The sequence below is a fragment of the Camelina sativa genome, chromosome 1 (genome assembly GCF_000633955.1).
Source record: "Camelina sativa cultivar DH55 chromosome 1, Cs, whole genome shotgun sequence".
NCBI classification, from domain to species: Eukaryota; Viridiplantae; Streptophyta; class Magnoliopsida; order Brassicales; family Brassicaceae; genus Camelina; species Camelina sativa.
Window position 1 is genome coordinate 19,065,011 of NC_025685.1, and position 26,267 is coordinate 19,091,277.

Below are 26,267 nucleotides of genomic sequence, written 5' to 3' on the forward strand. Positions count from 1 at the left end.
ACTTTCGCTAATATCCGTATCGTTAACAAGCTCATGAATGGTGAAGTTGGCCCCAAGACAGTTCACATTCCATCTGGAGAGAAGCTCTCAGTCTTCGACGCAGCCATGGTTTGTGTTTATCTAACTTAATTTTGTATTACTGACTGTACGTTGATCAAGTCTAATGTCTCCTTATCATAATGTTAACTGTATCAGAAATACAAGTCAGCTGGTGAAGACACAATTATTCTCGCTGGAGCTGAGTATGGAAGTGGTAGCTCACGTGATTGGGCTGCCAAGGGACCCATGCTACAGGTTCAGAGCCACTTCCCTCNACAAGCTGTACTAATACATCAAATCCCAGCGTCATGCTTGGTGCTGGTCTTGTTGCAAAAAAGGCTTCTGACCTCGGCCTACAGGTTGGTTTTCCGAGATCAAACTAGAAATCGATCTGATTCCTTGACTTTTCTTGATCTTTTACCAAAAATTTGCCTCTTCAGGTTAAGCCTTGGATAAAGACAAGTCTTGCTCCAGGCTCAGGAGTTGTTACAAAATACTTGTTAAAGAGGTATGTTGTAGTTTTTCAAGTTCTTTGTTGTTAAAGGCTAATTCTTTCTTTTGTGCGGGAAATGTGAAGTGTATATTATATTCCATGCAGTGGACTGCAAGAATATCTGAATCATCAGGGTTTCCATATTGTCGGCTACGGTTGCACTACCTGCATTGGGAATTCTGGAGAAATTAATGAATCAGTGGGAGCTGCTATTACTGAAAATGGTATTATTGAGATTCACAACTAGACTTACTTTGGACCTTCTTATATTATTATTATTATATATATGTGGTTAACTGTATGGTGTTATTGATTCAAAGTTTTTTGTGCTTGTTAGATATTGTGGCGGCTGCTGTGCTGTCTGGGAACAGGAACTTTGAGGGGCGTGTTCATCCACTAACAAGAGCCAACTACCTTGCATCTCCTCCTTTGGTGGTTGCCTACGCTCTTGCTGGCACGGTAATAAATCACGAAAACTTGTCAAATGTTTTTTTGTATGTGATAATGACACATAACTCATCATCATTTTGGTAATTTAACATTCTTCTTTCTTATTTTCCAGGTTAACATTGACTTTGAAACGGAGCCTATTGGCACTGGAAAGAACGGCAAGGATGTCTTCCTAAGGGATATCTGGCCAACCACTGAGGAAATTGCTGAGGTATATAGAACTTACAACCAAAGAACAAATTTACTTCTGGTACACAAATATTAAAATTAGTCTTTTGGCGTATGGATCAGGTTGTTCAATCCAGTGTTTTGCCTGACATGTTCCGAGCAACATATGAGTCAATCACCAAGGGTAACCCCATGTGGAATAAGCTGTCTGTTCCTGAAGATTCCCTCTACTCATGGGATCCCAACTCAACTTACATTCACGAGCCTCCATACTTTAAGGACATGACCATGGATCCTCCGGGGCCACACAATGTGAAGGATGCTTACTGTTTGCTCAACTTTGGAGACAGTATCACTACCGATCACATCTCTCCAGCTGGGAACATCCAAAAGGACAGTCCCGCTGCTAAGTTTCTCCTCGAGCGTGGTGTTGACCGTAAGGACTTCAACTCATATGGAAGTCGCCGAGGGAATGATGAGATAATGGCCAGAGGGACTTTCGCTAATATCCGTATCGTTAACAAGCTCATGAATGGTGAAGTTGGCCCCAAGACAGTTCACATTCCATCTGGAGAGAAGCTCTCAGTCTTCGACGCAGCCATGGTTTGTGTTTATCTAACTTAATTTTGTATTACTGACTGTACGTTGATCAAGTCTAATGTCTCCTTATCATAATGTTAACTGTATCAGAAATACAAGTCAGCTGGTGAAGACACAATTATTCTCGCTGGAGCTGAGTATGGAAGTGGTAGCTCACGTGATTGGGCTGCCAAGGGACCCATGCTACAGGTTCAGAGCCACTTCCCTCGTGTTTTTTTCCGCATAAACCTGTCTTACTGTTTTATCTGAAACAAAAAAATTTGGGATTGGCAGGGTGTGAAAGCAGTGATTGCAAAGAGTTTTGAGAGAATTCACCGAAGCAACTTGGTGGGAATGGGAATCATTCCGTTGTGCTTTAAGTCTGGGGAAGATGCCGATACTCTTGGATTGACTGGTCACGAGCGCTACACAATCCATCTCCCAACCGACATCTCAGAAATTAAACCTGGCCAAGATGTTACTGTCACTACTGACAACGGAAAATCTTTCACTTGCACAGTCCGCTTCGACACTGAGGTAAAATACTTCAATCTCCAAAAATGTGAACGCGAGCAAAAAAAGCATTACAATGTTAACTAATACTGGTAAACAAAATGTGCACAGGTGGAATTGGCTTACTTTAACCATGGAGGCATACTTCCATACGTCATCAGAAACTTGAGCAAGCAATAGTGAAGGAAACGACTCAATTTATGGAAAGCATAAATAAAAGAGATTTTTTTTCTCTGTTGTCATTTTAAAAGGCAGATAATTCTGTCTAAGAGGGGTTAGGTGAAAAGGTGAGAGGATCTCAAGCAATATGATATTTCTTTTGTACGGTTTCAGTGGTTTACTACATGTTTGGGCTCTCCTATGTTTAGCAACTTGCATCCGCTGAATATTATTTGTTTTGGAAAGGAATAAAAAGCGGATCTCTTTAAATCTTCGAATTTAAGCGAAAAAAACCTAATGACTCTAGCTTGTTTTTTTTATATAAAATTCCCAATAGAGATATTAGAAAAGGAGTTCAACTCTCAAGTATATGAAGAATACTAATGACTCTAGCTTCTTTTTTTTTTAATCTATTGGCTCCTTCCTACTTGCTCCCTCTTGGATGAGGTGGTGCTTGAATATAGAGGTTTTGAATGGGAGGACATAAAAAAAGCAGATCACTCTTTAATGTATTCTTCCTATCACTAAGGGTCTGACTGGTTCAAACGCTGCGGTTGCGGAAGATTGCTGAAGCGGGTGATTGCGGTTTCAAGCGTTATTAAGCGTTTTGAATGACTGGTTTAGCGGTTTAAAATTGGTGCATTTGCGGGAGGTTTACGACTGGTTGACCAGCGGGTGCAATAGCGGTTGGAACATAATAAATGTGATATCTAATATATAAATGTAAAAACACCAAAAATTTTATTAAACTTGATTTATAATTAAAATGCATTAAAATAATAATTATTCAAAAAAAATTCATATTGAAATACTTATTCCTTTATGCATTTGGTTTTTCACCAAAATTTTAATCAAGTAATTTGATAAATGAGAAAGCATATGCTTTAGATCGTAGATCTTTTCTCTTTTCTCTTAGATCGTGGATCAGTAGTTGCATCGGTAGGAATGGTCAAGTGAGAGTTGGGAAGAGTCATTGGTGATTTGTTTTAACATTTTTCACAAATAATCTTATTTTCTTAAATTTCTGATGAAATATTATATTTATTTAGATTTTTTTGAACTTATGTGCGATGTGCCATTAAATTTACATCAAGTTTTCCGGGTTATTGTTAGTTGGAATATTTTTTCTTCTAATTGTTTATTTTATAATCTCTGCAATCATATACCTACTTCATTTTCTCCCATCCTTAATGAGTAAAATGGTTAGATAGAAAATATAACAAAAAAAATTTCATTATTATTGATTTCTTTTATGTTTTTTTGCAAAAAAAAAAAATCCAACCGCAATCGCCCGCAACCGCAAACGCTTGCGGGAAGCAGCTTTTGGAATTCAGTGGTTTGGAGCGATTGGGAGCGATTAGGAGCGATTGGAAGCGGTTTGTATGATTGGTTCTAATCGCTAGCAACCGGTACCACCCGCAAACGCAGCGTTTGCGGGAGGTAGCGGGAGAACCAATCAACACCTAAGTCACCATTCAAAAATTTTTATATTTTTAAAAGTTAATGCAGATGAACTGTGTGCAGTTTAAGTAGTAAATGTTACAACTCGTGACTTTGGTTCCTCTACCACGCACAAGTCTCGAGATATCCAAAAGTAGTCATTCTTTTCAAAAGAAGTATATCTCACCAACTCTTTTTGTCTAAAAACAGAAAGTCTTCTTCGTTTTCCACTTTGTTTCCTAGGTTTCGACCGAAGGTAATTGATGTGGGCGTAAGATTGGGTCCTCTTTAGCTCCAACTGGTGACCAGTTTTTAGAAAAAGAATGGACAGGAATGTGTTGTTCTTCTTTGTTCCTCATTTTTGTTACCATTTACAAGTAACATATCTTCCAAATTCTGAAACATGGACCCCACACTATTCTTATACGTTCTTTTTTTTTTAGGAATCACAGAATAAATTTGTTCCTCTTCAATTTGTTAGTAGAACAAACAGGAAAACAAATTAATTATTATTTTAAAAAAAAATAATTCATGCAAAATCTAATAAATTGTAAAAAAAATTGATGATAACGTTCAAAGGAAAACCTCACGATAAAAGAAGGTACATGATAACGTTAAACTCTTCTAAACTTATATCTTTTGATTCAACTAGTTCCACAACTTATATTTTAAACAATTTGTACATATCCAATATCAAATTCAAACTCATCTTGATCTATCTCATAATTATCTCATGAACTGTTTAATAATTTAAGTCTTATAAAATACAACTATAAATAGTCTTCAGCACAAAAGGCCATCATATAGTAAAAAAACCCTACGATCGAGAGACGTAAAGGTGAAAAAAATAATCATACAATATTTTTTAGCATGACTTCTTTTGTTTTTTTTTGTGTTTTGCTTACATTCTTGTGTTTGGTTTTATTAATTTATGTATTTGATTTTGATCTTTAGAAAAAACTTGGATTATGGCAAGTTCCCAAGAGAATAGTGGATCATCACGGCGTGGAGGTCTTTGAAGAAACAAAGGCAAATCAACCACTGCATTAGGGATCGATACCGAAGAAAAGGTATATATGTTTTGCATATAATTATTTATTAAATTTCAATGCATATAGGATGAATGAATTTAAACGAAACATGATTACTGAGTATGTATATATTATAGTATGTGTGGAAGGAAAGACATTGTCAAATTATGCTTGAACTCGTTATTACGGAGCTAAAATCAAATGACCACTCGAGTAAAATGCCGAATGTTGCTGGTAGAAAAAGAGTTGAAAACAAATTATTTGAGTTGACCGGAGAGAAGCTTGTTTGGGATAGTGAGATAAAGAGCAAAATCGAGTACTTGCATAAGCTTTGGCAAATTAATAGGCAACTGATGGAACGCACGGGTGTTGTTGTTGATCCGTCCACTGGACAAATAATTATGTCAACATCTTGGTGGAATGATCGAGTTGCTATAAGTCTCTTTGTTATCATTTATAATATTTTTATATGAATAGAAAATTTTATTCTAATATGTTTTGAATCATTGACAGGAATTTGGAAATAAAGATAAATTTGTTCGGGTTTTGAAGAACAAGCCTTTGCCCTTCAAAGATTTGTTGGACCAGATATATGGTCAACATGATGCCGATCAAGATGAACATTACTCTCCGTTTACTTTTGGGGCACATCTCCAGGAGACACAATCTGCTTTGGCAAACACGGATGATGTAGTAATACCAGAAACACAAGAGGATGCATCAAAATCAAAAAATTGATGAAGATGATGAAGTGGATGATGAACCAGCAGCTGAAGAAACGAGATTAAATTGCTGAGCAAATATGATATGTAAAAAGATGTGGTTCTCAACGTCTATAGTTGATTATTTTTTATAATTATCATATTAGTATCACGGGTTACCAAAAGTTCCAGCAATTCATGTTTATGTTCGTGTATCATGTTCGTACGTGGGTTTGATGCTTGTTTTTGATTAAATTTTTTTATTTTTATTTTTTTGCTTGTTCTGGTTTTTTTTAGTTACCATTTACCATACCATTTGTTCTATTTTTCCTCTGCACCCATTCCTCTTCATTTCTTATTTTTAAATAATTTTTTTCTTATTTGTTCTCTTTTATTCCTGTTCCTTCTCATTCTTTTTATTCCTCGATGGGTTACCAGTAGGAGCCTTTGTTTCCTTTCCACTCGCAAGTCTTCTAAAAGGAAACCTTGACGACTTCCCTTGATGTCATATCTTGGTGTACCCATCTTGTAACTGTTCTTCCTGATGTCTTCATCAGAGTGATTGCTTTCTCAACTTCCCAGGCCTTGTAAATACTCCATCTAGTAGGTTCTCAAAAAATCCAAGATAGTGCAAATGGGAAGGAGATTTCTTATTTCTTCTAACCTTTGGTGTCTTTTTCTGGAAGACGTTCCTGCCCAGGCAGTGTTCAGCAATTCTTGATCTAACTTGTAAAAGTAGTAAACTCTCTATCTTGTAGCTCAGACCGGTGATAAGCTGAAATGGCTTCTGCTTTACAACCGGTAGAGTTCCGCCACGGGCGAGATTTGGAGGAAGAAGACGATATTGTCATACTGCCAGAGGTGGATAATTCTGCTCTCATTGAAAGGTACAAACGGAGTCTCGTAGGTCGTATGTTCCACCGAGGAAGAAGCATCCCTGCTATGATAGCCCTTCTGCCAAAACAGAATATCTGGAACGTTGCAAGTAATGTAAGAGGCATTTCTTTGGGAAAATCAAGATTCCAATTTGACTTTGAGTCAGAAAGAGATTTACAGAAGGTCCTAAACAAGAGACCATGCCACTTCAATGAGTGGTCCTTCTCCCTTGAGAGGTGGGAGCCTCATATTGGTGATACCTTCCCAAACACCATGACTTTCTGGAACCAAACAGAAGGTATTCCCAACCTCTATTGGTTGGAGTCTACTTTGAGGAACTTTGGGAACTCCTTTGGTGTATGTCAAGCTGTAGATGCCCCTATGGGACGAATCTAGGTAACTGTAAGGGTTGATGAGCCTCTAAAATTCATGAAGAAAACTCAAATACCATATGGTGACATTGTTTGGGTCTCTATGGTGTATGAGAAGCTGTATAGGTGGTGCAAGCTGTGTCACCGTATCTGTCATGAGCAAAATTCTTGCCCACTGAATTCTGGCTCTACCCCAACAAACTGCTCTGGGGACAATCCTTTGAACATTGTCGAAGAGAGCCTCCAATCTGAGAATGGTGGCATTAGTATCTCTGGTGAACCACCCATTCCAAAAGCCGGAAGTAGCAGATCCCACCCTTTATGGTGGAGACCAGATTTAGTTATAGATGATCCAAATGTCAAAAATTCTAAGGCGAATCGCCGGGAGAAGAAGGAAGGGAAGAAACATGTTTCCAATGAAAGTATCGTATGTCATAGGTTGGAGAAACCACATCATGAGCCCTATCGTCTCATTGCGGGGCTCCACCGCGATACTAATCCAATGTGGCAGTCCCGCAATGAGAAATCTAAGCAACCTGAAAGATGGAACACAATGGAACTTCGTCCTGGTAATTCACAGCGAGGAACAACCACGCATCGGTCTCTCCCATCTTCTCATAGGGTAGCAAGGAGAGACTCTGCCTTTCCAACTCAGAGCAGCCGACGTAATAGGAGATACGATGACACCTTTGGGCATCGCAGTGATGCTGAGGGGAGAAGGAATCCAGTTCCACCTCGTCGAGAAAGCAACCATCCTCGACAGTCCACTAGATCCCTGGACGCTATAACCAACCAAGTCGACTCCCTGATAACACTTTCCGACCCTCTGGTTGCGACTTTCCGAGCAAAGCAAGTTCTCGTCTCTCCTGACCATGCTCGAGAGAGGCCTTTTTGGCTCAATCTGCAAAAGAAATCTGCTGCTAGTTCCTATGAGAGGGGCAAAAAAGGAGATTTCAAATAACGAACCTCTACACCTGGTACAAGATCTATGGCAAGGAAAAGCTTACTGTTTGAGGCGCAGGCTCCGTCTATGCCTCCGATTGCTTCCTCTGGAAAGGACATATCTCCGACTATACCTCCAGAATTGGTGATTAAACTTAACAAAAGCTGGTATGAGGAGACTTTATCAGAGGAAGAAGCAGAAACACAAGGAACTCCTCTTGATGATAGATTTAGTAATCAGATCCGGATTGAGGATCCGAGACCCATCTTAGCCTCTCCGAAAAAAGAGTCAAGGGAGCCTCCGACCAAACAGCTACCCTCCCCGCAGATTCCACTAGAAGAGATAGATGGAGGAGTTGATGATTATCCCCAGGAGGTAGAGCCCGACGGTATGGTTTGGGATTCGAACATCGATGACATCGATGACCTAGCCAAAGTTGACGTCGACTGGATGGAGGAAGATGCGGAAGCTTACTGTGAAGCAGTGGCGCCCGGTTGGGATCCCTTGGAAATGGAAGAGGATGATCTGCTGGGGGATGAAGCTCAAGAATCGGAAGGGGTGAATAAAGAGCCGGTGAAAACTTTCCCTTCAGAGTTAACAAGGCGGAGAAGGGGAATTGCAGTCGCCCACCAATTCCCCCTGTTTCTGTGGGCCGGACCAGAGGCAAAAATAAGAAAAAAATAAAATAAGTTAAAAGACCCAAATGAAAAAGAAAAATCCCACTCTAATGGGCCTTTGGGAAACCATGGAGCAGCCTCTAAAAAGCTGCTCAATCTGAAATTTTCCCCTAAATGCCAAAGCAAAACTCTGGTGCCGTCAAAACCAAGGAAAGCCAAAGGCAAGGGAGAAAAGCCGCATTACAAAGAGAAGGCATCGACATAGTTTATGGATACAGGAAAAAGTATGGAGGAGGATATCGGTCCATCCGACTCCATACCATGAGAGAATCGCCTCGACCGTCATAAGGGACAGTAACCCTTAGGCCTACCTTCGACTGGAAGTGTCTCAATCTCCAGGTCTCTCCTCCCCCCCTCAACCAATGGGTTGTCAGTTCTGACCTCTGTTATAATCTCATGAGTACGAATTCATTTGAGAGGAATAGACGTGTAAGCCGAGACCTTTTAGTCTTTCTCAATGGCACTCCGGTTAAAAGTAACCGAGAAAATATACCGGTGGCAGAATTATTAATTGCCTGCTATCGGAACCTATTGGCTCTGGAATCAGTTTCTTTTCCTCTCCGCTTGAGTCTTATGGAAGGCCTAGTACCGGCAATTGAAGTTTTTTGCAGCATTACCTTCCCCCCAAGTGTCTTTCAGGGATCTTGGATCACGAGACTTCGGTCTTGTCCAGCGTGTAACCCCCCTTTCTAGGGATTTGCGGTGCATGTTCAGAATTTAAAAACCGCGTACGTTCTTATGCAACGATGGCGGCATTGGTTATCAAGGTGGCTGATCATGCGGAAATGGTCGGTCATCCACCACCATGAGTGGCCTCACATAACGAGGGCACTCTCTATCTTTAGGACCTATGGTCCCCTTTATTTATATTCTCACCATTATGGTTGTAAGTCAAGCTTTAGAGCTTGTTTGTTGTATGTTTTACGGACAATAGCTCTTGTTTATTTTTCCTCCTATGTAAGTTTATTGGTGTGTTTGGTTTCCATTCAAAGGAAGCTTGTAATATTTTAAATTATATAATGGAGTGTTTGTTGACAAAAAAAAAAGAACTGCGTGCAGTATATATTTTTTTGTCTTTTTGTGGTAAATCCTGGAGAAATATATGCAAATCTGGTCTACAGCTTTTTGATGATGTTCACCCTTAATCTGCACTTGAACAGTCAAATCTATTTGATCCACTTTTGTTCTGCTTGATCTGCTTGATCTGCTCTGCCCGATACGCTTTCTACATTCGGTGCCAAAGTTAATCATATCAAAGGGTGCGTAGTTATAATTTCAACTGATAAAAAAAATAGTAGGCCTGCGACTTCGGTTAATTCGGTTTGGTTTTTCGGTTATTCGGGTAATTCGGGAATTGAATCGGTTCGGGTCAACTACATGTTCGGNATTAGGCTTGCGACTTCGGTTAATTCGGTTAATTCGATTCGGTTTTTCGGATAATTCGGGAATTGTAAATTCTAGCGAATGTAACCGAATACAAGTTCGGTTCGGGTCGGCTACATGTTCAGTTTTTTTGGTTCGGACAGTTCGGTTACTATGTCACCCAAATACCATGGACTCAAAACACACAACACAGAACGATCTAACATTAACATATTGATTCATGACATTAAGCATCATATAATACAAGTTTTGCTTACAAAAAACAACAACATTAGTCAATCCTAGTCACATACATAGGACTATTGGAGACAATTTACAAAAAAACAACAAGTTCAAAAGGCAATCCTACAGTTGGATTCCTACTTGTCTCGTCTCAAGTAAAGAGACTTTTGGAGACAGTTCACAGTTGTTCCAAAAAATATTGTGGGGAGCCAAAAGTTAGAAGAGATCATCAGAAATGACAAAATACCAATGATCCTTTCCTCTTACCAGGATGCATTTGGTATATTGTCATTCAAAACTCCATGCCAAAAAAATAGGTAGTTAATAGTTATATTAGTTTTTTCAAAATATATAGAGAGTTACTTGTGTTCATCTCTCGATCATGGATATCCGGATGGGTGTCCCTCACTCTGTGAAGCTGCACAATGTAAATGATCGTCAGTTAGTGAATGGTTTAAAGAGAGTAACACAAAAAACTTAAATAAAAGAGAAATGAGTTACCTAAGGACTCATGAAACTGCAATTCCTCAAACATCTGAACTAAGCTGGCTAATTTCTCAGCAGAAATGGTATTCCTCAGCCATTGTTGAGTGCAAACTAAAGTTTCAACCATGTGTGGTGACATAAAGCTTCGATAAGGGTCCAAAATCCGACCATTTGTGCTGAATGTAGATTCTGAAGCAACGGATGAAGCTTGAATGGCGAGGACATCTCTAGCTACCTCGGATAAGACTGGGAATTTTGAACTGTTACGCCTCCACCAAGATAAAATATCAAAGTCCATTCCTAAAGCAGCTGGAGTTCTTATCACACGTTTCTCCAATAAGTAAATATCAAGCTCACTGCTACATTCCTCATTTGAAGTTTCAGCAACCATCTCAGAGTACAACGTATCCATCCTCTCATAACCATCGTCATCTGACAAATCAAACAGATCATTGGTTGTCACTCCAGGTTCAGTTATGGTTCCACCATTGGTTGAGTTTCCAGGCTCACTTCCGCTCAGCTTCACCACATACTCTCCATACAGCTCCTTCATCACACTCTTAATAGACGAATGTAGATGAGTACTTTCCATACTGTCTTTGCCATAAAGCTTGTCAAAGCAAAGACCAGCAAACTGCATTTTGTTTCTGGGATCAAATACAGAAGCAATGATCACAAGCGGATTCATGTTGTTGAGACCATCCCAATACTTTTCAAACTATGCCCTCATAATCATAGCTTCAGTCTTTAGTAGCAAATCACCATTAATACTTAGGTTGATCAGATTCCTCTCAATGATTACCAGCTCATTGTAACAAACAGGAGAGGTCACTGTTTTTGTAGCCGAGAAGGACAAAGTGCAATTGAAAAAGATCTTCAAGAATTTAACTAACCTCTTCACCTGCTCCCAATCAGCAAAAGTAGGTGGACCAACACGCTTTCAACCATTCTCACACGTATGCCCTTCAGCATTCTCTTCAGTCTCCATGAAGTACTCGTTATAGAGCTTGTCTTCAGCCAACATCTTTTCAAATGCAACCCTAAACTTAATTGCGGCTGTGAGCATTAGATAAGTCAAGTTCCACTTGGTTGCAACATCAAGACATAAGCTTCCTCGACCTACGTTCCCTGTCTCAACCCGCAGAAGAAACGATTTCAGCCTGTCTCTGGATGAACTCACATACTTAATGGCATTTCTGATAGACACTATACTCGTTTTTGCCTTAGATAAGCCATCCCTCACAATCAAGTTTAGGATGTGAGCACAACACCGCATATGAAGATAATCTCCATTCATAACTAAGGCATCAGGTCCTTTCATCATCAGAGCGCCTCGGAATACACTTATAGCCTTGTCATTCGCCTTAGAATTATCCACAGTTACTGTGAAGACCTTCTCGATTCCCCATTCTTCTAGACAGCCAATCAAGTGCTCAGAAATCGTATCACCTTTGTGATCTGTGATAGGCTTAAAAATGATGATCCTCTTCTGTAAATTCCATCCTCTATCAATCCAGTGTGCGGTTATGACCATGTAGATACAAGAAGTAGTGGGAGCTACCCAGATATTTGTCGTCATAGATACTCTCTGCTTTTCCTTAGCAAACAGTTCCTTCAAAACAACTTTCTCTTTCAAATACATACCATAAATATCTGAAGTTGCTTTCTTTCTGCAGTGGACCGTGTACATTGGAAGAACGTTGCTGCACAATCTCCTAAACCCCTCCGACTCCACAAATGCAAACGGAAGCTCACTAAGTACAATCATCTCGTTGACAGACCTTCGAAACAAACCCTGATCATACTTGATTGCTGTCATTACACCATTGCTATCACCAGCCAATACATTCTGAGTACCACTCTCTTCGTGCATCTTGAACAACTTACACCTTTTATGTGATTTTTCATGGCACTTGTTCCATGTATCACTGTGTCACAACCGATCTCCTGACCACAGTACGACAGTTAGCAAGTGCAGGCTCATGCACTTTTTGAATGAAATGCTCCCACACCGGAGATCTATGGCCTAGCTTTTTCCTCGGTTGGGACGGAAGAGGAGAAGTCTCTTGCTGAGTTCTTCTTCTTTTCCCTCGAACGGAAGCACTTGACGGAGCATCTTCTCCATCAACCTCACCAGGCAGAAACGGTTCGTTGTTGTGTTCACCAGCAATCGTGAGACATCGGAGACCTGTTCAAAGAAAACACAATTAGACAAACATCCAGAAGAAGTAACTACACAAACGAAGAAGACAAACAACACAGTCCATTTCTGTCGATTAAGAATACAATTCGACTACTAAGATTACTATGAACTATGACTATGAATCATAGACTGACAGCAAAATAAATCTCAAAAACATGCTTTAAACCACTATAGCCAAGTAAATAACAACAAAACGTCAAAGAACTTGGAGAAGAAATAGACAAGAACTTGGAGAAGATTTAGAGAGAAGAACTTACCTTGATGATTAAGAACAAGGATGATCTTAGTTTAAACGCAAAAATCAAAGAGGAAATCGAAGAACTCTCTCAATCGCACTCGGAGTCGCAGCAGTCGAGAGCAAAAGGTATTTAGGTTTTTCGATTAGGTTAGAACTAATAAAACCGGTTTATTAGCTTATATATGTAGGGTTAATTTTCGGTTACCCGTCGATTTACCCTCTCCGAACCGAACCGAATATAAAACCAAAAAAAAAAATCTTCTTTCCGATCAGATCACAACCAGATATATAACTGAACCGATTTATCCAAATTTCGGTTTGGATCGGTTCGGACAAATCGGTTCGGTTCGGATTTGCAGCCCTAAAAAAATAGGATACACTATTTTCCTCTTTTTCCGTCACTTTCCTAAAAAAAGGTAAACAATTTGTTTTCCGTCATTTTACCCTCTTAACTTATCTTCGTTGCGGTTCTTTTTTATTTTTGTTTTGGTTAGTGGATATATTTGGGGAAAATTATAAATAAAGGATATTTTTTCAAAAATTTGGCCATCTACACTTTTTTTTATAAAAGTTTGGTTAAATAGGATTTTGGATATAAAAATAGCCAATTATACCCTTAGTTATATTTTCAGATAAAATTTGTTGATTTTTTGTCTCCTGAAATTTTAAAAACAGTAAAATTAAATCGAAATAAGGAAAATTGAGAAAATAAGTATAATTATTATGTCAATCTAGTGGGCCTAATTTTCCGTAATGGGTCTTGAGAAAATAAGGAAATTGTGATTTTGTCCTGACAAAGTAAGAAAACAAAAGGGATCGAGAAATTTCTGATAGGGTTAATCGAGAAAAAACCGTTCCGCCGTATCTCACCGTCGTCACCATCTCTCGTCTCTCACCATCGTCAGCATCTCACCGTCGGCTCTCTCCATCGTCGACATCTCTCTCCAGCTTCACCATCTTCCACCGGTTCGATTTGTTCACCGTCTTCCACCGTTTTTCCATCTTCACTGTCTTCCGCCTTCTATCCATCGACGGCTTAGTCGGTGGTCTCCTCTTCACTAGCTCAAGGTAAATCCGGTTGGATTTCTCTTCTCCATTGCTCCTTGTCAATCGAATTAGGTATTTTAATTTGTGTATTTTTTTTGCATGTTTAAATTTTTTCCTTGTTTAATCTCGATTTTAACCTAGAATTGTATAATTATAAGTTAATTATCAAATTTTCAGTTTGGGATTTCTCTTAACCATTTATCCATGTTTATAGAATTTGGTATTTATAATTGTGGAATTTTTTTGGGAGTGTTTAACTTTTATTCTTTTGTAATCTCGATTTCAATCCAGAATTCAAATGAACATCAAAGTTTTAGATCCGTTTTGCATCTAGACCATATAATTCTTGATTTTTTTGCACTTAATAATGTGAATACGTTAAGTTGAAGCTCTTCGTTTGTTTTATTTTTAGTATTATATTGACTTTAAAGAAAAAAATTGTGTACCAGGGTTGATGTAATTTTTAAAAAACTTGATTTCTTTTTTTGATCTTCTTACTTCAGAAAACCTGTCTATATCAGTCATGACTTACCATGGGTGAGAGCAGAATTGGATCATAAGTTGCAAATGTCAATGTCCTCAACAAAAGCACCATCAGATTCTCATACAAGTAAGAACCAAAGTACAGTCTTTTTTTTTACAAGTCGTATCTAGTNCTAGTTAACAAGAACAAGAGTGATCCGTTTAGTATTCTATTTTTTTTTTCAAGTTTCTGTTAGCAGCTAAATGATTAGTAGTCATAGTTTTCTTGTTATTAAATCATACTTTTAGTAATCTGTTTTTTTTGTTTTGTAAAATTGAAGTCTCATATTTTTGTTGATTTATTTCAGTTTTGGCTAATTTATACTAATTGAAGTCTCTTCTTCTTCTTTCCCGATACTTTCTTCTTCTTCATCGTAAAAACTGATAGGAGCCATGAGCCAACGTTTTTCGGGTGGATCGTCAGGGTTACCGTCGAGAAGTTCTCAGGTTGGAGTTCCGTGTAGATGCTGGTGTGGTGGAGAGATTAGAACCTACACCTCAAAGACGGAAGAGAATCCCTGTAGGAGATTTTACAGATGTGTTGTTGGTGTGAAGGTAATTTACTTTTATCAGTCCTTATTCATCACAATAGCTGAAATTTATTAAATATTGTTATCGAAACAATGATTTTAGGAGAAGAAGGAGAAACACATGTTCCGTTGGGTTGATGATGCTGTTCTAGAGGAGATTAGGATGGTTGAAAGCAAACAAAACCAACTCTTAGAGGACCTAAAAAAGATGGTAACAAACAATGTGGAGCTCCAAAAGGAGATGGTGAAGGAGATGGAAGAAAAGATGGAGAAGAATATGATTGAGATCATCAGGCAAGAGCTAATGGTTGCGAAAGAGAGTATGGAGAAGTCGAACAAGCAGAGGATTTGTGTACTAGTCGTATTGGCAGTTTCAATGGCCTGGCTTTATAAGAAGATGATATGATGTCTTTGCTTTCTGTATTTTGTTGTTATGCTTAACACTTTTTGTTAGTCTTGTTTTTTGTACTCTGGTTTTAATGAAAGTTTGATTGAAAGAAAACACCATCAAGGAATTTCAAAACACATGAGTACTTCAAATGTCTTAAATCAACACCATCAACGAATTTCAAAACAAATGAGTCTATTAATCGAAAATAAAAACCATCAAACACCATCATTCATCACAAAGCAGCTGCCGTGAAATCAAAAATTCAAAAACAGGAATCTTAAGTTGATGCACAAACCATTGTTATATCACGATATCATAGGTCGTTCTGTTATGCCCTTCTTTGCCACACCGCGCACACTTATGTCTCTTTGACCCTTGTGAGTTTTGTGATGATTTTATCTTGTCTTCAGCGGATTCATATCTTCTTTTTCTTCGCCGTCCTGGATGTCTTCTTGTTTCAGGTGGTCGAACTTTTGCATCTTCAACATACTGTGGGACTCGCCATTCTTCTTCAGGAACACCTATTGGATTAACAGTTTCCTCATATTGCGATCTCCATGCAGTAGTGGTATACACATCATCAGCATAAGGATATAGATCCTTGCCTATATCAAAAGCTCCTTTTATAGCATGTCTACAAGGGAGTTTTTGGATGCTGAACTTTCCACATGAACAAGTCCTTCTTTCTAAGTCAACAATGTAGTCTACTCCATTACCTTTAACCTGGATCTGCGATCTGCTCATCAAATAACCGTTCATGAATTTACCTTTCTCTATTCTTCTTGAAATCTTTTTCTCCACCTCAACAGTTAAAGGATCTTTATGCTTTGCACTTAACTCTCTACTCTCATAAAACCAGCGTGTCATCATTTCTCTGATGCTGTCTAACAAAGGAATTATTGGATACTCTCTGGGTGTCCTCAAAGCAGCATTAATTGATTCAGCTGCATTGTTGGTGTTAATATCATACCTATAACCCGGAAAATGACAGCGAGCCCATTTTGTCACATCGGCTTCCTCTAGATAACTTCCAATAGCAGGACTAATATTGTTAATTTGCCCAAACTCTTTCTCAAACTCAGCAACTCTATAAGCTTTTGATGCTTTTGCAACCTTACCAGCGACACCTCTTCCCTTATGATATGTTATCACATTGCTAAGCAAGTGGTGGATGCAAATACCATGTTTAGCCAATGGATAGATGTTTCCAATTGATTTAGCAATCGATGTATGTCTATCTGACACAAATGATAAACCTTCTTCATCAGCTATAACCATCTTAAGTTGCATAAAAAACCACTCCCATGAACAATCATTCTCAGAATCAGCAATTCCAAATGCGATTGGATACAAATTGGAGTTACCATCTACAGCTGTAGCAACTAGGAGAACCCCTTTGTATTTATTCTTCAAAAATGTACCATCAACTACTATCACTTTCCGCATTGACTTGTAGAACCCTCTTGTTGATTGACCAAAAGAAATAAATAGATATTTAAATCTTCCATCAAAGTCAATTTCATAATTCGTGAACGTACCAGGATTCGCTTCTTGTAGCATGTGCAAGTATTTTAGAATCTTAGCATAACTTTTCTCAGGAATTCCTCTAACTTCGTTAACTGCATACTCCCGAGACTCCCAAGCTTGGTGATATGTTAGCTCGCAGCCGTACCTTGAACGAATAATATTAACTATATCATTCGGTTTAGGACCTTCCTTCACGCCCTCATAGCTTTGCTTAATGAGATGTCCAATTGTTCTTGCAGATGGAGTCCTACAAAATGATTTTTTTTTGAAGGGGCACATGTATGGTTACCCACAAACTTGTTGATTTTGAAATATGTAGACGCTTGTAAACACTCAGCCCGGAGACGCCAATTACAAGCACTATCAATGCAGCGTATACACCACCATCTCTTATCAGATTTTGTAATCCTATAGTCGCAGTTATATTTCATTGCATACATTTCCATAGTAGCCTGTAAAGCTTCCTTACTGCTGAAATATTCACCATTTTTTACCATTGAATCTTCCAACTTTAAACCAGCAGCATCACCAAGATTAGCATCAGTAGGCTTTTCTAATACATCATTAGTCGGCTTAGGTGAATTCCTTGAAATAATACCTACTGATTTTCCCACATCAACTTCCACATTACAACCATCGCTACTATCAACTGGCAACTTATTCAGATCGAACTGGACTTTACTCCTATCGCCATCAACTACTCTTTTGAATGTAACACACAACCGAATCATGTTTATCTTTTTCAGATATGCAAGAAAATTATTCATACCTCTATCATTTGTCAATACAACAGGAGGACAATCAACTTTAACCTCTGTGGGTAGATAACTGAATTCCACATCAAACATATTTTGCTCTATTTCATAGTCTTCTGAAACCATCACCTTCAACTCTTCAAGAGATGTAGTGGGTTGCAAAATCAGTAATCTAGCACGTTTTTCTTCATCATCAATAAATCTCCACTCCTTCTTGGCATCCAGTGTCCATACACCACAAGTAACATAGATTTGCATCATAAACAGGTAAGTGAAAGCTTTTGTGGAAGGTGGAAGAGATGGTGACCGATCACGTTAAGGTATAATGTCGATTTTTCTTAATTTGTTTAGCTTCTAAATTATTTAGAATATGTATTCTAAAAATTATTAGAACAAATCTAAACAAGAATTACGAAATCTTAACCATAAATTAAGAATATTTAAAAAATATTTTAAAAATATTCACTTTCCTTATTTAATTTATTTTCTTTCTATATAAGGGTATTCTAAGGTTTACAGATTACAAATTCTAAATTTTCTATGATATATCTTCTACTTCTTTTAGTATATAGGGTAAAACGTAGAAAACGAATTCTGAATTGAAGTAGAATGAAGAAAAATGTAGAATTCATATTCTTAATTTTGTAGAACATACAAAATTCAGAATATGAAATTTTTAGAACAAATCTTCCGTCTAAACTTCGTAGGACATGTACAAACTGTAGAATGAACAATCTAAATGTTTCACAAAGAGAAAAAAATCGTAGAAAGTCTATTCTAAACAATTTAGACCAAAAATCAGCAAATTACAAACTGATTTTTGACATCCAAAACATTTTTTTTTCAAATTTTTTTTTACACAGTTGTATACTAACATGGGTTTTCTGTTTGTTTATTGGTTCAAACTCCTAAAAACTTCACTATTTTTATTAATAGGGGCATTTTCGTCACAATTGACAATCTAAAAAAAAAGTGTAGATGGCCAAATTTTTAGAAAAAGATCCTTTATTTATACTTTTCCCATATATTTGTGGTAGAATAGAGAGATTTGTTATTACTCCGGAAAACTAGCAAAAGAAAAGAAAAACGATGAAATTAATTTTCTTTTGTTGATAATTATACCAACTAATTTTACCCTCTTTAACTTATCTTCGTTGTGATTTTTTTTTTTTTTTGTTAGTAGATATCTTTGTGGTGAATAGAGATATTGTTATTAATCCGAAAAATTAGCAAAAGAAAAGAAAAATGCAATAAAATACTTTCTCTTCTCGATAATTATACCAACTAATGAACTAGTGTAACTACCTTTACGCTCAGCTAGATACATTTTTGACATTACTACTTGGGAAACAAGAAACTCTAAAGGGAGAACATCTAAACTTCACGAGAACTCTACAGACGGAATCAATTAATGGCGACTCCTCATGCAGTGATGGGTGTGGTGAGGTCAGTTATGCCTGGTTTTCGCAATAACAACGACAAAGTAGCTTTCGTAGTTCACGCTTCTTTCGCAATTTCCGGTTTCATCCTCACTGCCACAGGACGTCCTGCCTTCGTTCACGACGCTCTATCGTCATCAACCACTAAGAGTTAGTATTCATGATTTCGTTTTAGGGTTTTCTTTTGGTATACTATTCTTTCTAGGGTTTTTAGGATTCTGATTTGTTCGATTCTCGATTTCTAGGTTTGGTTGGGAATTGGGATTGAAGGGTGGAACGAATTCGACCAGGAGTATGCGTTTGTTTATAAAAAACCGGTAAAGGGATCAAAGACTAAAGTGAAGAAAGCTCTGGTTAAGTGCTTGGTGATGAATGATAAAATTCTTGTTGTTGTCATAACTGAGGATGGAAAAGAACCTGCTCATCTCCAAATAGAGTATGTCATGGTTCTCTTTACTTTTGCTTGAGTCTCAAGGTACTCAAAACTTTCCTTTTTTAATTTTTCTAAATTTATTTGACAGAGTTGGGAATTATAATGATGAGCCGAAAGAGGAGAGGGCTTACGTTGCACAGTTCAAGAATTTGAAGAAGCTAGTGAACGATTTGAAGAGTGAGATTCTGTTTAAGCTAAAACATGTTTCTTCTGCAACCAAGTCAAAATCAGCTAAGACAAATGAAGAAGAGCCTAGAGATCACGTCGGAATGCTTGATGATCCATTAGGTTCTACGAATGACACAACAATGTTTGGAGTTCCTCTTATGCCTGCTCAGCTAGCACCACGTCACCTGCCGCCATATTTGATACAACCGCAAGCGGGTCAGGGTGTGGCGCCACTTCCTTATGTCCCACTCGTTCATCCAGATTACAATACATAGTACATACTGGCCTCCTATGTATTATTATTGAAGAAACAGAAGAATGTATGGGTGTAATTTCATTTCTTTGTTCCTTTTCAGGAACTATTCAGTATTCATTAGCTGTTTTGTTTTTGGTTTTATTCCCCAACTGAATGTTCAAACATCTTTTTTAACTTTTGGTTTAATTTGCTTTTGAACTTCCTTTTGGTTTAACGTATTAGGGAAAGTTTTATTGTTCATAGAAGTAAAGTTTTAGAGCACGGTTGGCTGGAAAAGCAACAGATGGTGTGTAGGACATGATGGTCTGCCTCTTAGACAACAATTTGATGGCAATGCAGTTCCAAAGAAAAATATTTGTACAGGACACTCTAATTCAAGAGCATTATCCAACGGAGCACAAATCACTCTATACCATTTTCAAGAGCAATAACTCTGTCAAAGTGTCAATGCTGAAGCTTCAATCAGTCTTTGGCATTGAGCTTCTCCAGGAGGATCTTGTTCAGTAAACCTGGGTTTGCCTTGCCTTTTGACATTTTCATAACCTGTAACAAAGCATCTAAGAGTTTGAACTGGTTCACAAGGTACAAGTTTTTTAAAAAATGCAGACGGTAACTGCCATACCTGGCCAGCAAAATAGCCTTGAAGCTTAGTTTTCCCACTGCGGTACTGCTCAAGCTGCTTCTGGTTCTCGGAGACCACCTTAATTACCATTTTCTCGATCTCTGCAGGATCGGTTATCTGCAGCGTGTGTCACACATAAGCAAAAATCATTCATGATCTCTTTACAATAGGTTAGCCGAGTCACTTCGGATTGCTACTTTTAATTAACTACCTAGCTATAGCAACATTTCTTAGCTATTCCCCTATCCCTAAGAACCATGAAGATATATACTGCTGACGTTCCTATGGACTGACCCCATCTAGCAAATAGATTTTATGCAATGTCCCACTACATAATCTTTTTAGTCTTACAAACCATATTTCATAAAATATGATCTGAAAAATGAAGCTTCAAGATACCCATTTCTTCAGTTAGAAATATGTAATTCTCTGAATTTAACTCTTTTATGGTATAGCATGGACTTGCCTGAACCAAATCTTTTTCCTTTATCATTCCTTTGACGGTTCCACCTTTGGCCAATAGCTCAAACAGTATCTGCAAAAATAAAAAATAAAAGGAATAACTTGCATTGATCTAAACGAAAGATGATGAAATTTTAACCTGAAATGAAACTGACCTCCTTTCCAATCTTTCCGCTAATGGTTCCATCTTTGATGGCAGCTATCAGCTCAGCCAACTCTTGGGTAGTGAGTTTCATATCATTGATAGAAAGTTTCTCATTTTTCAAGTAAGCAGCAATATCTCCCATTATCCAATTTGCTGCCAACTTCACTTCAGCGCCCTTACCGATGACTGCATCGAAATATTCTGCAACCTAAGAGCCATTCATTCAAATAACAGTTAACTTGTCTTGCTGTTATTCAAAAAATATCAATAGTTACTCTTTTGCTCTCAGCATTTTGTGAAGATAACATGAAACTAAAATATCATCGACATAGAGTAAGTAGGACTTACACTGACGTCATTAGCGAGGAAAAGCACATCTTGCATGCCTAGACCCATCGCCTCATACCTCCTGCGCTTTGCTTCAGGAAGTTCTGGTAAAGAAGCACGGATGCTATCAACGTATTCTTGTGTAAGGATAACTTCTGGAAGATCTGGTTCTGGAAAGTAGCGGTAATCAGCAAGCCCTTCTTTTTTCCTCATTGTTACCGTTTTCTGAACACCCTACTCAAGTTAGTTTCTGATGGATATGAAAAAAAGAGACAGATATGGATATTATTGCAACCTAATTAATCTTAGAACCTGAGCGCCTTCATCCCAAAGCCGAGTCTCGGTTACAATCTGGTCAGCTTTGCCTTGATCGTAGAGAAGTGCCTGTCTTGATATTTCAAAGTCAATTGCTCTGCTCATTGCTGAAAATGCGTTCAAATTCTTTATCTCCACCTGTATCAGCAGCCAGATGAAATAAAAAATGCAATGAGTTGATCCATCCCTTTCACTGGTTTAACTAAGAAGAGATCTACAAATGACAAAGAAAGAAACCTTGGTGCCAAACTCAGCTTGCCCAATGGGACGGATTGAGATATTGACATCACAGCGAAGAGAGCCTTCTTGCATATTCCCATTACTAACTCCCAAATACCTCGCAATCCGTTGCATTTCACAAGCGTATTCAGCAGCTTCTACACCACTCCTCATATCAGGTTCAGAAACAATCTCAAGTAAAGGAACCCCTGCTCTATTCAGATCTACCTGCACCACATAATAATACACCAAACCATAAGTAACACAAACATCTAGCCTGGAAACCTAAAACCCTTGCAAGAATCTAATGAACTCATGCCTGAGAGTAATCTTCAGTGTCTGAATGGAGTGACTTGCCAGCATCTTCTTCCATATGAACTCTAGTGATACCAAATCTCCTATGGCCACCACCAAACTCAAGAGGAATATCCAAATCCACATAGCCACCAGATGCAATAGGGATATCAAACTGAGAAATCTGATAACCTTTAGGAAGATCTGGATAAAAATACTGCTTCCTATCGAATTTAGACTTGAGAGACAACTCACAGTTCAAAGCTAAACCCAATCTAACACCAAATTCAACAACTTTCGAATTCAAAACTGGCAACGCACCAGGCAAACCCATACAAACTGGACAAATACTTGTGTTTGGATACGACCCGTAATTGTTAGAGCAGCTACAAAACGCCTTTGTCAATGTAGAGAGCTGCACATGAGTCTCTATCCCAATTACAGCTTCGTAGTCTCTCAGAATCTCATCAAGCTTGTTGCTTTTATGGTTTTTCGGTGCAACCCTCGACGGAGGAGTCTGTTTAGCTTCATGGGTCGTCGCTGTTTGGCTTCCACAACACCTCACGGAGACGTTGTTACTCCTCCGTCTAATCAAGGCAGTTCCAAGAAGTGAGAACTGGTTTAGCTGAATTGTCCTTAACAATGTCGTCGACATGTTTTCTAAGAATGTTTCAAAGAATCAGAAATGAGGAGCTTAAAGCAGACAGAACCTGCTCGCATCACTTCTCACCGGAATCGTATCGGAGGAGTAGAGCCGTCGACTTATCTTTTCACCAAGGTGTAATCCGAATTGGGCTTAATTGAGTTATTGGGCCTGTTATGTCTTTCTTTAAGCCCAATTAAAATCAGACTGTTCTAGTTTAGTGGTTTACTTTTTTATTTAACCGTTAACGTGGGTTCTAACGGCAAACGTCAAAAACAATGTATACGGAAGCGTCGTCTCTTTGACTTTTCGTTATCTTTCCGTTTTGTCTGTTAGATGTTGATTTCGTAATCATGGCTTCTTCGTCTCCGGAGATCAGAATCGCCGACGAACACCTCGCCCTTGAGCTTACCGTCCGCGATCTAGATTCTCCGGTGTCAGACGGCGTCTCCTCGGCCCCTGTATCATCTTCCGACGAAATCATCCCTCTCCTGAATCAAAACCAAAGACCTAGGATCAACATCTTCTCCGCCTCCTACACTCGGCGCAAACCAAGAGTAAGAGCGACTCCTCTAGCTTTTAATGGATTTGATTCTTCTTTAGTTCGAAATTGATTCGATGAATTTGCCAGTGGCTTCAATTTCTACAAAATTTATGTTGTTAGAATTCGAGATTTAGGTTATTGACAAGAACTGAGATCAGATTTTAGTCTGAATTTGTTGGATTTGATTTGGAACTTGTATAGGAGCAAGTGATTAAAGTGACTGAAACTGAGATATCACCAGTGACTCAGTTTTCTTCATGGGTTTGGAGTGGGTCTCGTTACTCTGGCTTACTGTGTATGGCCTTGTCATCGATACTGTATCTCATCATGGAGTTAGTTTCAGATACTTTTTCTGGTCAGTACTTCTTTGTCTCTCCTCTATAGTGGTATCTTGTGATTTCGTCCTTGTGTTTCAGTTTCATGGTTTTGTGTAAGATGATGATAAGTAGCTTTTATGGGAAGACGAGAGAAAATGTTGAAATTACTTTTGCTGATGCTCTGCTTCTTGTCCTTTCTTCACATGGTGGGAGAGAACTTTTTTGTTTCTTGGACCTGTTTAATAACTTGTCTTTTCTAGTTGTAATGGAATCTCTGCTTAGATGAGTGCAAGTGCTTACCTCAATCTGTGTCTTCCTTCAGCGTTTTAGTGTTGCCTTGAGCTGGCATGTGTATTATATAGTGTATTGATTGATTTTTTTTTCTCTCTAATGTCCTTTGTTTATGACAGTTCAGCCCATTCCTTTGTTTGAGACCGCGTTCATGAGATGCACAATTATCTTGATACTATCATACCTTTGGTTGAAAAGAACTGGACAACCAGTTTTTGGACCTGCGCATGCCAGGAAGCTTTTGGTTTCCAGAGCCCTTGTGGGTTACCTTTCATTGTTTAGTTTCATCTTTAGGTAATTATTACACATCCGTACTCTGCTCCGTCTGTAGACCTAAACAGCCTGTTAAATTTAAATTGAAAACAAATGCATCATTTAAAATGAAGTTGCTATTAGCAACTGTGTCTATCCCCCACTAATCAATCTGTCACTGGTAGCAAAATAAGACTTCTAACACTGTTTTTCACTGTTATTGACATTCAGCATCCAAATGTTGCCCTTGTCCCAAGCTATTGTACTAAGCTTCTTGAGTCCAGTTATGGCTTCCATTGCAGCACGTGTTGTTCTGCATGAGAAGTTGAAAATAACTGATATTGGAGGTACAGAGCTTTTTCCCTTAGCTTTAATTAACTCCTGAAATGAATTGTGAACTGACAACAAAGCAAGTTCATTTTATGACTTCTTCTTTATGTTTTCATTTTGGTCTAGGTCTTGCTTGCAGTTTCTTTGGCGTGCTATTTATCTTTGGCCCAACACTAAGTGTCCAAGGTACAGAAGTGAGTTAACAAAATAGTTCTCTATTTTTACTTTTCATAAACTGCTCCTCGCTCTCTCCTTTATGCATGAGGAAACAAAGACGTCATGCTGATTTCACTTATCTTTCTTGGCAGTTGGATCAGAAGCAAAGAATGAAAATCTAAAAGGGAACCATCATATTTATGCGTTCTTGTTGGGTTTATTTTCATCAATTACTGGAGGAATCACTTATTGTCTCATAAAGGCAGCTGCTAAAGCATCGGAACAGCCAGTGTGAGATTTAAGATCCAGATGTGTCAATTAACCCACATGTTTTGCTTCTTTAGCGAAAATTCTGAAGTCCGGAAAAAATCATTAAATGGTGTGTACTTTTTCAGGATTACTGTCCTCTCGTTTGGTTTGGTAGCTTGCCCTGCTGCAGCAATTTGCATGTTTTCCTTGGAGGTATGTTTTGTGAATATATATGTGGCGGTTGAAACGGAATATGATGAAGTTTTAGGAAACCAAGAAATGCATCTACTGCACCAAATGTTGGGTGACCATTACTCAAAACTGATGAATTTTTTCTCATACAGAGCTTTGTCCTGCCAGCGTTTGACACATTCATTAGCATGATTGTACTAGGGTTACTGGCATTTTGCGCAGAGGTGAGGCCATTCAATAACATTACGTTTATGCACAGTTTTGATTTTTGTTGGCAATTCAAGTAATTAGATTGCTGAGTAAGTTTTCTATTGTTTAAGGTGCTTTTGGCACGTGGGCTTCAGCTTGAGAGAATCAGCAAAGCTGCAAACATATTGTACATGGAGGTATACTTCCACTTCCATAGAATAGTTGGGTTTAGAATAAGAGCCTCTAGTCCAATTCTCAGTTGGAGTTTTTTTTTTTTGGGTTTTCAAAACATAGAATTGAATCGTGAATACTGAATACCATTCGGTTTCGTTTTAAAGGGTGGTTTATCCGTATGAATTCGATTTTAGTGAACTTTTTCTTTAACTCAAAAAGATTTTAAAAGACATCAAAATTTGATCGGTTTATTATTTTCTTTCGATTCGGATATGAAGTTTATTTCTATATTGTTCATTTGTTTTGAATCGGTTAAACAGAATTAAACATAGTGATGATGCAGCAAGACTTTGTTTTCTGATATGTGTTTCTCGTATTAGGTGGTGTTATCGCAGTTATGGACAGTAAGCACGGGAAAAGCAGAATCGTCAGGTTTGTTTAGCCGACTTGTTGGGTGTTTGCTCATTATCATATCAGTGAGCTACACGGTTTATATGGGACCTGCT

General features: G+C 38.3%; 5 protein-coding genes and 1 pseudogene across 5 annotated transcripts in view; 4 read left to right on the top strand and 2 right to left on the bottom strand.

Annotated features, from left to right (window-relative positions):
* LOC104699062 (aconitate hydratase 2, mitochondrial-like) overlaps nt 1-2,679 on the top strand; it is a gene marked incomplete in the record, with an annotated part of 8,139 nt that extends 5,460 nt beyond the window's left edge. The window contains 9 exon segments of the mRNA XM_019228859.1: nt 345-398; nt 480-547; nt 638-756; nt 870-991; nt 1,095-1,193; nt 1,274-1,753; nt 1,841-1,939; nt 2,024-2,266; nt 2,354-2,679. Of these exon segments, the coding sequence (XP_019084404.1) occupies nt 345-398; nt 480-547; nt 638-756; nt 870-991; nt 1,095-1,193; nt 1,274-1,753; nt 1,841-1,939; nt 2,024-2,266; nt 2,354-2,422 (1,353 nt within the window).
* Nucleotides 14,935-15,477, top strand: LOC104709663 (uncharacterized protein At4g04775-like). The gene is made up of 2 exons (XM_010426238.1): nt 14,935-15,096; nt 15,175-15,477. The coding sequence occupies exons 1-2, from the start codon at nt 14,935-14,937 to the stop codon at nt 15,475-15,477; spliced, it is 465 nt and encodes a 154-aa protein (XP_010424540.1).
* On the bottom strand, nt 15,768-17,720 carry LOC104709670. The gene is made up of 5 exons (XM_010426245.2): nt 17,428-17,720; nt 16,773-17,236; nt 16,581-16,700; nt 15,934-16,481; nt 15,768-15,836 (listed from the first exon to the last, which is right to left on the bottom strand). The coding sequence occupies exons 1-5, from the start codon at nt 17,718-17,720 to the stop codon at nt 15,768-15,770; spliced, it is 1,494 nt and encodes a 497-aa protein (XP_010424547.2).
* Nucleotides 18,044-20,059, top strand: LOC104709677 (annotated as a pseudogene).
* On the bottom strand, nt 20,259-23,169 carry LOC104699069 (glutamyl-tRNA(Gln) amidotransferase subunit B, chloroplastic/mitochondrial). The gene is made up of 8 exons (XM_010414422.2): nt 22,450-23,169; nt 22,149-22,358; nt 21,909-22,049; nt 21,618-21,821; nt 21,280-21,477; nt 21,129-21,197; nt 20,663-20,779; nt 20,259-20,583 (listed from the first exon to the last, which is right to left on the bottom strand). Exons 1-8 carry the CDS (start codon nt 23,077-23,079, stop codon nt 20,503-20,505), a joined length of 1,650 nt encoding a protein of 549 aa, XP_010412724.1. The 5' UTR covers nt 23,080-23,169; the 3' UTR covers nt 20,259-20,502.
* LOC104699078 lies at nt 23,335-26,267 on the top strand (the record flags this gene model as incomplete). The annotated part of the gene is given in 10 exon segments (XM_010414431.1): nt 23,335-23,624; nt 23,813-23,966; nt 24,339-24,513; nt 24,703-24,818; nt 24,928-24,987; nt 25,110-25,248; nt 25,353-25,419; nt 25,551-25,622; nt 25,719-25,784; nt 26,142-26,267. Coding segments are annotated over 10 exon segments (1,179 nt in total), but the record flags the coding sequence as incomplete, so codon positions are not given.

Coding starts and splice junctions, on each gene's coding strand:
- LOC104709663 (XM_010426238.1), top strand. CDS start 14,935: ATGAGCCAACGTTTTTCGGGTGGATCGTCAGGGTTACCGTCGAGAAGT. Junction 15,097..15,174: donor GATGTGTTGTTGGTGTGAAG/GTAATTTACTTT, acceptor CAATGATTTTAG/GAGAAGAAGGAGAAACACAT.
- LOC104709670 (XM_010426245.2), bottom strand. CDS start 17,720: ATGATTCGGTTGTGTGTTACATTCAAAAGAGTAGTTGATGGCGATAGG. Junction 17,237..17,427: donor TTACAGGCTACTATGGAAAT/GTATGCAATGAA, acceptor ATCATTTTGTAG/GACTCCATCTGCAAGAACAA. Junction 16,482..16,580: donor TAAGGGAAGAGGTGTCGCTG/GTAAGGTTGCAA, acceptor GAAGTTATCTAG/AGGAAGCCGATGTGACAAAA.
- LOC104699069 (XM_010414422.2), bottom strand. CDS start 23,079: ATGTCGACGACATTGTTAAGGACAATTCAGCTAAACCAGTTCTCACTT. Junction 22,050..22,148: donor AAGCTGAGTTTGGCACCAAG/GTTTCTTTCTTT, acceptor CTGCTGATACAG/GTGGAGATAAAGAATTTGAA. Junction 20,780..21,128: donor AGGAAAAAGATTTGGTTCAG/GCAAGTCCATGC, acceptor CACACGCTGCAG/ATAACCGATCCTGCAGAGAT.